This window comes from Tripterygium wilfordii, chromosome 6 (genome assembly GCF_013401445.1).
Source record: "Tripterygium wilfordii isolate XIE 37 chromosome 6, ASM1340144v1, whole genome shotgun sequence".
In the NCBI taxonomy this organism is placed as follows: domain Eukaryota; kingdom Viridiplantae; phylum Streptophyta; class Magnoliopsida; order Celastrales; family Celastraceae; genus Tripterygium; species Tripterygium wilfordii.
Window position 1 is genome coordinate 8,359,787 of NC_052237.1, and position 10,524 is coordinate 8,370,310.

General features: G+C 37.1%; 1 protein-coding gene across 2 annotated transcripts; it reads right to left on the bottom strand.

The window, feature by feature from the left end:
* Positions 1–2,833: 2,833 nt before the first annotated feature.
* Positions 2,834–8,192, bottom strand: LOC120001047. 2 transcript variants are annotated; one of them, XM_038849267.1, is made up of 6 exons: positions 7,622–8,192; positions 7,081–7,192; positions 6,872–6,930; positions 5,043–6,770; positions 4,232–4,349; positions 2,834–3,623 (listed from the first exon to the last, which is right to left on the bottom strand). In XM_038849267.1, exons 2-6 carry the CDS (start codon positions 7,181–7,183, stop codon positions 2,950–2,952), a joined length of 2,682 nt encoding a protein of 893 aa, XP_038705195.1. In that variant the 5' UTR covers positions 7,184–7,192; positions 7,622–8,192; the 3' UTR covers positions 2,834–2,949. The 2 variants fall into 2 exon arrangements, with proteins under 2 accessions (XP_038705195.1, XP_038705194.1); XM_038849266.1 differs by having other exon boundaries at positions 4,232–4,352.
* Positions 8,193–10,524: the final 2,332 nt, after the last annotated feature.

A 10,524-nucleotide genomic window follows, 5' to 3' on the forward strand; every position in this document is an offset into this window, starting at 1 on the left:
TCATCTAATGTTTCAAAACGAGACAATTCAGACATTTAGTGACCCATAAAGATTTCACCCATTTTCAATCAGGATTTCCACTGAAGTGGCAACCAGTAAACAGATATTGGTCAACATATGCTTATGTGGCAACAAAATTGACTTTGAAATATCCAGCTAGGTTTCTGAAAATAAAATAATCAAAAAATGACACGTAATTAAAAAAATTTCTCTACAACTCTTCCTCTCATCTCCCTCTGCAACTCTACCTCTCCCCTCACCTGGAAACCCAACGCCGACGTCAAAATCAACAAAATTGAAATATACAATCCTTGTTAAAATACAGTCTTCGTTGATTTCTTCTTCTGCTTTGTCATTAGGAAGTTGGAGGGACCGAGGGAAGTTGAGGTCATGCCCATATATCATCAGAGTGTGTCTTTGATGCAGAGAGTAGATCGACCGGCTTCAATTCTGGAGAAAGTGGTAGCAACTTCTCTCCTTGTCGAAATCTGTGAAGTTCATGGAACTAATTCTACCATCGAAGTTTTTTTTCCCAGAAAATTTAGATGGAATTTGCGAGTTCACCTATCAAATTTTCATCAAAGTATTTGTTGACTGAATGTCACATAAGCATTATTCCTGAGCAGTATTGTTTGAAATCTGCTCGAGTCATTAAATTGTCTCATTTTGAAATATTGGATGACGACTTTGTAATAAAATTTCTTTTTGTGACTAATTCATAAAAAGTCCTATCTTTCGATGATATAAGTGACCCAAAGTTCATCTAAAAGACTTGTTATCACTTCCTGTTATCACTTCCATTTATTTAATTTGTGCCAAATGTATATATGCCAAGTTGAAGACTGAAGAGCAAATGAGCCATTGGTTGAGTGGCAATGACTTTGCATGTTCCTGACTGAGGTCATGGGTTCTAGTCTCACCTCCTCCGAATATTTATAAGGAGGTGTGTGGGCTTAGTCTGCCCCTCGTGGGCTTGATTTGTGCCTCCTGTGTGGGGCCTGTTGACACCTGTATTTTCATAGACTTGATCTGATGGTGTGTCGTATATTGTATTTTTATTTGTATTAAAAAATAAAACAAGTTGAAGACTGAAGAGCTTTTTAGATTTACATACATCTTGTTCTGTGACATCCAAACTGATAACTCTGTAATATCTTTTTGAATCAGACCAAGAATCTAATCCTCTCATACCATATATATACAAATGGCGTCAAATTTTGACAATCATCCAATCACTTTCTCTGTATGTGAATGATGTCAGTCAGTATACTTTATTTCATTAATTTCCTCTAATATATCAAGGTCAAATATGTGCCAAACATGTATGAAAATCTCACCACTTCAACTTGTAATTTAAAACAACTTAAAAGGTCTAACCAAATCTTATCATACATTTATATGCACACATAGTGGCAATGGCATGAAAAGAACTAAAAAAAAGTTGATGCATTGAGGGGAGAGTAGGGAGGGATCAAAGAAATTCTTTGGGTAAGACACATTATTTCAGTACTTGTGTTATCATGTGATTGCCACAACACCATTATTCATGTGGAGGTCCACTTTGCGTCCACGTGTCATGATCTCTACCCTTGAATCTTGATAAGCTTAACTCACAGCTGGTTTTTTTTAACGAATAACCACACCACACAAGTTTATTAACTCAGACATCAGGCTTTTGCACACATAAAATTTTCACCTAACGACGAGATAAGTTGTTAATTATATAGAACACAATTATTATTGAGAGTTGAATGATTAGTGAATCACCTAAATTAAATTTAGTATAGATTTTACAAGGGGTTCTTAGGATACTAACTGTTGGTCAAGCAGCTAATTAATAGTTAATCATTGTTACAATTAAACAATTAATATCCTAATCAAACAATTTGAATAAGTATTATTAAAACAGCAATTTGTATATTAAACTGTATAGATTTGTAGTGTATAAACTATAGAGTGCCTTTGTCAGTTGATCCTCTATCCAAGAAACAAAGAATATTTGGCAGCAACACTTTGCTTTCCTATAGAGAAAAATAAATACACCAGCCTACCAAGTACCAACACATTACCAAAGAAAATAAATTCTCTCATCAATAAAGTATAGTTAGATTAGTCTTTGTACTAATTTTAAACATTCTTTTCGTCTTGTTTAGCAAGTGGCCTCTAACTTCTAAACCACTACTTGCTTTTAGCTTTTATTAGCATAATTTTTAATTAGTTTAATATACGATTAATTATCTTTAACTATACTAGGGTACTAGCAATGGACTAGGCAATTAATTAAAGAATGTGCAATGTATGTGTATCCATCATAATAGCTTATTATTTCTCTGGATTTAGGGTATAAAGAATCTCATTTAAGGTCGGAAGTTCGATTATAAGTTAACGCAAGTATTTTCAAGTGGTTTGTATTGGGTCTCGACCCAACTAACTTATCGGCGGACTGATCCGAATTTGGGTTAGTGGATTGTTCAAAAGTACACGCCTACTAAATTATTCTTAGTTACCCAAAAAATATTCATCATAAAAAGGCCCATAAAGTTTGTATTTTGGGCCCTCTAAGGAGTATAAAGTAATGGTAACCATATGATCTGCTTTATAGATTTGTTTCCCACAGAAAAACATGTGAGATGCGTTGACAAAATGAAGATATTTGAACATGCACACCTTGTGCAGTTGTGCTCCACCATCCACAGAACCATACAGAATGAATGCTAGATGAACCCCAAAGAAAGAGAATTCACCAAGTCAATTAATATAGTATAGAATCCCATAGCATTCAATCTTTAAAGCCATTGGTTTCTCAAGAAACATTTTCAGTGAAAAAATAAAATTGACAGACATGAACTTGAGTGGAAAATCTTCACATTTCACTTGATGGTAAATCCCTGTTATCAACATATTTTTCTTGCTAACCAATATGAAAATTATACAAGATCACAAGTTTTCCTAAAAATGCAGTAACTCACCAAACACTTCATCAAGCAAAGAAGTAAATATACCCTTCTCAATCTCTACACCTTCTTCAAATGCTTCTATGTCAAAGTCAAGCCATCTTCCATAGTAAGAACTCATGTCCTGGTCGACAAGCTCTTCAATCATGAGGTCTTCCATGCTTTTCCAACTTGAAATCTCTTTACACACTTCCTCTATCAACCATTTCTTCTTTTGAAATGATGTAGACAATTTAATCCATGCTTTGCAGCTCCCAACATTGACTTTGCTACATCTTAAGTCGAGGCATTCGCTCACACAATCAAACAAAAGCTTTCGACAAAGCTTGGATTGCTCTTCCTCATTTTCGTCAGGTTCGATTTCTTGATTCTCCAACTGATTAAAATGATCCGGGTCTATGACCTTAGGGTTCTTGCCTAATGCAAAATCTTTCAATGAGAGCTCGGTGCTGCCAAGTACATATCTCACATAATCTAGTTCCCATTCATTTGCTTCCTTAAATACTACTGGCATGAATGCTCCAACTTTATAAAATCCGGAAGCATGGGCCCTAGGTTTGGAAGAGGCTGAGTCAGATAACTCTGCGTTACCTTCCTCTTGTCGAGAATCTTCCACTGAGAGCCAGTCAAATGCTTCTTGAGCTTGAGAAAATGAAGAATACTTGCTTCCTGCAAAAGGAGTATATTTGACTCAATATTTTACTTGAAAACAGCCTTTCCGTTAACAAAATTCACAAGCACTTTTTAGATCATTTCTGCTTTCTAGAAGAAGATTAATAGACATGCATATGGAATCCCATAACAAAACATTGTACTGAATTCCAAATATCTCAATTATAAAGAAGCGATCATAAATAGTCTGGTTCCACAAACTATTTGAATTACCTTTGGATACTAGTTTATTGACAACATAATGTAGTCTCCAATATTTCATTTTTTTTGGAAAATTGATTTTCCAGAGGGATGAAAGATTAGTACTTAGTAGTATGTCGAGTCAGCAATATAGCATCAATGCTTTCTAATGAAGCTTTTGTTGTCCACGGCCTAGCTGAATTTTATCAAGCCAGTAGTCTTTTTGCCCTGTGAGCAGTCCTAAGATTCTTGGACAAGTTTCTCATTGTGACTAGGGTTCTGACATGTTCATACTATTTGTGGTTCAGTAATTGTAACTTCACGAGTAGCAGAAATATCTTTGAACCTAGAAGTTATCACAGAGCTTACGGATTGCATGCAAAACCAGAAAAGTTCATCTCATAGGGGAAAAAGAAGTGTCCTACCACTGGCAGTGTTTGTATCCTCAGAGTAACTTTGACCTGGGCTCTGGAGCAGACAGTCAAGTTCTTGTCCATCCTCACTGCTATTGGCACAGTTGTTGTGGTCTTCGCTCTCCTCCAACTGCTGAAACAGCCAAAGAGAAAATTAAAAGTGTGCTGAGTTTAATGTCAACAAACAATTATTACACAAGACTCGGGATACAAATATAACTATTCTTGGAAGTTGGAAGACAAGGCAGAAAACTGGAATTCTTTTCGAGCTCATCGGAATTATATCTCATCCACTACATGTAGGTGACTGGAATCTCATCCTCTTAATTTAATTCAATAATAAAAGAGGCATTCAGAATTGAAAACACACCAGAGTTCTTCACTCCAGCATAATGGGCGGAAGCCCTGATTTTGCAAAACTCAGCAAATAAAGCCTTGCGTTTACACTGGCCAATTACAAATTTAAAAACCCAAACTGTGCAAAAGTGACCAGATGTACTGGTGAAAGGCTTCTGCCACAGTTATACTGAACCCATGAGATTCCTAGTATGCAATCTCAAGACCGAAACCGTTCAGCTTAACTTGGTTTCTTCTTGACCAACAACCAGCTTCACTTCATTAGCTAGCTGTAAAGGCACTTATTCCAGCAACACCCATAAATGGAGGATTTTGATTGACAGTTACTGTTGTACTTAAACCCTTAGCCTGGCACTTAAGAGTTTAGAATCTGAGGAGACACCAGAATTTTCTTTGCCATTGTATCACAGAGAAAAAGCAGTAGTTTGCAACTTATTACAGAATAGTACGAGAATAGGAGACAAACCTGCCATTTCGGATTCACACTAAGCTTCAAGTCATCAATTGTATAACAACCCGAGTCATCTCGAATTCCTGGTTTATCTTTTTCAAAACTGAGTTGAAGCAACCTGTTTTGCTCTTCTCGTGTGGTGCGCACTACATTAAGCATGGGCACTGGATTTCGTAAAGCAGAACCAGAAGACTCCTCAACCCTGTACGATAATTCCCTGAGCTTCTGTTCCAGAAGGACACTTAAAACATCGCCGCCAATTATATTTAGGCCAGAAGAGGAAAATATCGAATCTTGGAAGGGAGACTGATCATCATTACTGAGAGGACCAAGACCACACCTGTTGGTGTTTCCTGACACTGAACTGGAAGACTGGGGATCAGGCCTGGATTTTGATAAGGGAGATGTGAACGTAAATGAAACAACATCCATCCCTTGTTTCATATTGTCTGCACCCTCATTCAAGCACCCATCAATTGCAACATTACATTTTACATACCTTTCATCTTTGGTGATCAAAACATTATTAGAAACACTGTTATCAATATGATCATCTGCATTTACAGGACATTTCTTCCGAGTTGCATTCTTTGGTTTAGATGATGAAAGCTCTTTTGTGGAATCAGTTACCGCACAGTTCATCTCTCTCAACCTATTTTCAGGATCTAAAACCACCTTATTTACCATCCTATTTGAATTGTCCATGGAATGAGTTCTTTTGCCTCGCTGATTGGAGACTGAAGACTTTGATCTTGAACTATCTCTATTTGATACACGATTCTGCTTCTGATTATTATGTCGGAGCACACTTATAGTCCTACTTTCAGAAGTATTATTGTGGAGAGTCCTTTGCCTACCTGACTGGCTCCATAATGGTTGCTTTGGTCTGTCCCCATTCCCTTCTTTCTGGTTCATAGGCTTCATATTACTACTCCAATTTGATCCATCCCTTTTCTGTATATTGACCTTTGCCTGGACTGCAAGGGAAACAGATTTCACCTTATTCATCACGTTGTCAGAAGTACAATGTTCTGAAACCTTACGTGCAGTGGAGATTCTAGGTTCTCCATGGGATTTACCTCTACCCTGCCCATTCATACACTTCACACCATTTGGCTCATTCGATCTTTCACGCTTACATGCTGTATGTGCAGCTTCCATCTTCTGCTTCAAAACTCGAATTCTAAGGGGAACTGAAGAAGGTCCAATTGATGACAATTTTTCCTTGCCAGCTGCCCTGGGACTTGACTCAATCATCTTTGCTGCTGCCTGCACTATGTAAGCCTCGTTCTTTGTGGAAATGAACCCAGGACTCCTGATGGGAGACAAGAGTTTATGGTGGGTTATTGGGATGGATTTAGCTGACTTTGAGGGTAGCATTTCAGTCCGGAACCTCTCAGTTGGCCGTTTCAGTGACTTGTGTGGCCTTGATTCTTGATGATTCCACTGAAATATTTCCAGCTTATTATTTGGAATGTTGAAATAGTCTGTGGAATGATATTCTCTTCGCAAACCAGATGAACTCTTGTCATATTGAGATGATCTAAGCATGTGAGAGTCAAAAACTGGTGTAGCGCATGGCTCACAAGCATTTGAATTTGGCATTGAATCCAAACCCATAAGTCTAGCAACTATCCCAGGGCCTCTTGTTCCATGTCCCTCATCACTAGTGACTGATGAAGCACAACTAAAATCACTACTTCCTTTGTTACTTGAACTTGCTCGATTGTCATCTGCCCCAATCTGGAAAGACAGCAATATTGGCAGCAGTTACAAACTATTAGTTTCACCTTAAATCAAGCATGCATAAGATAATAGTATGTAATGGACAGATCAGATCTCACTGTATTAGACTGCAATTTCACCATATTTCCAGGTATTCCAGTCCCTTGCTTTGTTCCTTCTGGAATAGATAGGCCGAAGAAATTCAAATTAACCAAACGAGACATAGAAGTAGTTGAATGAAGACAACAACAATCATGAGACCAGACACTCTAGGAACACAACACAGGAGTGAGATATGCTATTCATATATATCATAAAAGTAAAGTACCAGGCAATGCAGGATTATTAGAGAAAAGCTTCTTCCGCGACTTTCCATTCCAATCAAACAAGTGGAGCAAGCCCCCCTTTTGGCGTTTCTTTTCTACCTCCATTTATATCCTCTGCAAACAACAAGTATATCAACATTCACAATGCAAAAAGCTATAAACAAAGAATAATGAATCAAAACCCACTAGCTAATCCACATTAGTTTCTCAACACTAGATGAAATACAAATACAGGAAAATTCAACCATTTGATTGTGATAAAAGTGTTAGCCGCAAGAGGAGACTTTTACACAAACTCAAAACCTAGCGTGACCTACCATGCCTTCAACTGGAAGACGCTAACAAAACCTCATATACAGATGATAAATCAACATGTAAATCAGATCATCCTATCCACAAAATTCAAGATTACACGGCACACTGGAGGAATAAAAGTAAATAAATAATGGCATTCAAATGGGTATCTTAAAAAATGCATCTTTAAAAGGGGGAGGAAAAAACAAAGAAAAAGAAAAAGAAAAACCAATCTACATCACTACTCACCTGGAAATCTTTACAATCTGCAATTCCTTTTCCTTTCCACGGACAGCAAATCACCCATTTCCCATAATAGAGATGAGCAAAGACGACTCAGCCCAAACGGATATTTATTCAAGATGTGCAAACGGCACACACTCTGAACCATATCAGTCAATCCCACCATTTACTCTTTATCCATAGAACCCAATCGCAAAACTTCAAGCAACTTCCTTTCTTCTGTACTCCTGATTTGATTTCAGGGGGCGTATTCTCTCAACTTGTAAAAGAAATGGAGGACAAGAAGTAACTACTCAGAGCAAAAATGTTAGGGTTTATGAACTGAAACTTGGACAAAAAAGTACACCCCACAAGAAGCTAAAACTGACGACATTTGCGGTTACAAGATTGAGAAAAGATATTGGTAATACTACAGTTGAAAAGAGCAGTGAAGAAATAGAGAGGTTAAAAGAGTAATAACAGTAGTAATGGTGTTTGTATGCCAGGGAGGGGCACTGGGGAGAGATGTTTGGGTTTTGTGGACGGAGAGCTTTGATTAAAGAACAGATCTTGGCGAAGCGCAAGAGAGTCAAAAGAGACAGCAAACGCCCTCAGGCTCTCTTCATCTGTGAAAATTTAATAATGGTGGGGTCCACTTCTCTCACGTACCATATCCTCTCTTCTTGACACGTGGATTCAGCAGTAATTCTATGGCCCACCATCTAGTAATTTACCAAAAAAAAAGGGCGTTGAAGCTGAAGATTGGCGGAGATGTTTTTATTTTTTATTTTTATAATTTTAGTCAATGAGGTGGCATTAATGTAATTTACTAATTCATTTAATTTCTCTTCTTTATAAAAAAGGGAAATTGATTTAATTTCTTACATAAAAAAATTCAAACTATACTAATCAAATGGTTTTTACTTTCTTTTTTTTTTATAATTGAGAATAATTTGCTTTCGGTGAAAATCCTAGAATTTTCAAATTCATACCATTTAACCCCTGAAAAATTCACCGGTACTATCCTATTATAAGAAAGTTTTTGTTTCTAAAGACAAAAGTATGAATATAATACATAAATTTTGAGCAAAATTCTTCTTTTTTAAGATTCTATGGCGTCAATTATATAATTTGCTTTTTTAACCACCATGTCCAGGACCCATGTCCCTAACAATCGGGATTCAGGAAGCACATACCATCACAATCACCCTCAAATAGTGGGATTGATTTTACAATTAAATGAAAAATAATAATAATAGTGTCACTCAAATTGTGGAAGTTAAATAATAGTAGTTTATTTTTATTTATTTACTTTCTTTGTCTGCAAAATTATATGGAATATGAAGGCTTTGGAACCTTTTTCCTGGATTTTCAGGCAAAAGGGAAGGCACTTTAAATATCATAGATGATTGAGCAAGATTTGGATAAAACAAAGATCCATAGCTTTATTCTGTTTCATGCAAATATATCAATTGGATTTGTTGACATGTCATAGTCTACATGAATCATATATTTTCCTTCCTAAATAAAACTACAAGTGATAATCACAATTATTGCATGGTTGTTGCATGTGCTCTTTATAGAAAAAAAAATATTCATGCCCATGTAGATCTTAGATCTTAGATTTAATTTGTTGTTGACTAATAGGCCTTCATTTTCACAAACAAATAGTTGCCCAAAAATGATCATCAGAATTAGTCAATGTGGGTTTAAGTGGTGACTTTGTGAGGAAATTTTCAATAATCAAAGGGAGAGGAAGAGCACCCAATTAAGGGTGTATTTAGGTCTAGCTGAGGACCTTTGATAGACAAGAGATTCACATAATAGCAAGAAATACACAATTACAAGGATAATAACATATCTAGATATGTATTGTTAATGAAAATATCAGTCTGAAAATACAAATATTGATAGACAACTGAGAGAAAACAACACCACAAACCCTGATTTTCGAGGAACCGGGACCTCCCAAAACTACCACCAAAATGACACTTCACTGGTCTTGCTGTCACGAGGGGTTTGGTGATAATAGACGGCCGGAAAGACTCAGATGGAGGAACATAGCTACTTGTACCACCACTACCACAATTGAGACTGACAGAGGACGGTTGCTGTGATTTGGGGTGACAAGAATGTGCCAGAGAATTGTTTCTTTCTTCTATACGGTGGGGAATCTCCATAATCCCCAATAGAGTACTTGGTGGCCTCATACTTAACTTAGCCCTGATAGTTTCCTTCAGCCCATTAATAAAAATGCCAGCTAACATCTCCTCACTTACGAATCTCTACCCATTGATACCAATGTCGAGCACTGCCTTTGAGGCAAACGACTATTGCCGAAGTTTCTCGTCGTTACTGAGATGATTAATTGAAAAGTATCGTTCAACTCCAAACAACCAACCCAGTGGGTCATCACCTAAAAACAGGCAGCTCAAGCCTCCTCCTGCCTGAGTCCAACTCTATGGGTGGGTGGCGCTCCAGACTTGTATCTTGGACCTGAGAAGAGCCTCCATCATCTTTCTCTTTCCTTATGTTGTTCAACCCTTTGTTTTGCAATAAATCGCGCAGTTGGAACATACAAGTTTTCACCTCATCCATGTCTTCCTGCAAGACTGCAACACTAGACTTTAAACTAGATACATCCTTTTCCAAAACTTCTATTCGTGCTTCATTTTTGGGAGGACCATACCAGGAACATAGTCACTCCGATACTAATGGATAGGGTCAAACTCAAGAGATTCATAGAATAGCAAGAAATACACAACCATAAGGATAATACCAGATCTAGATATGTATTACTAACGAAAATATCAGTATGAGAATACAAATATTAATAGACAACTGAGAGAAAACAATGCCACAACCCCTAATTTTCAAGGAACCAAGTCCTCCCAAAACCACCACCAAAAAGACTGTCACACTACAAGCCT

Bases quoted from the DNA above. Each gene is read 5' to 3' on its own strand.
- LOC120001047 (XM_038849266.1), bottom strand. From the start codon at position 7,183: ATGGAGGTAGAAAAGAAACGCCAAAAGGGGGGCTTGCTCCACTTGTTT. The intron at 6,931-7,080 runs GTACTTTACTTT...TATCTATTCCAG, and splicing joins TAATAATCCTGCATTGCCTG to AAGGAACAAAGCAAGGGACT. The intron at 4,353-5,042 runs GTTTGTCTCCTA...TGGCTGTTTCAG, and splicing joins GTGTGAATCCGAAATGGCAG to CAGTTGGAGGAGAGCGAAGA.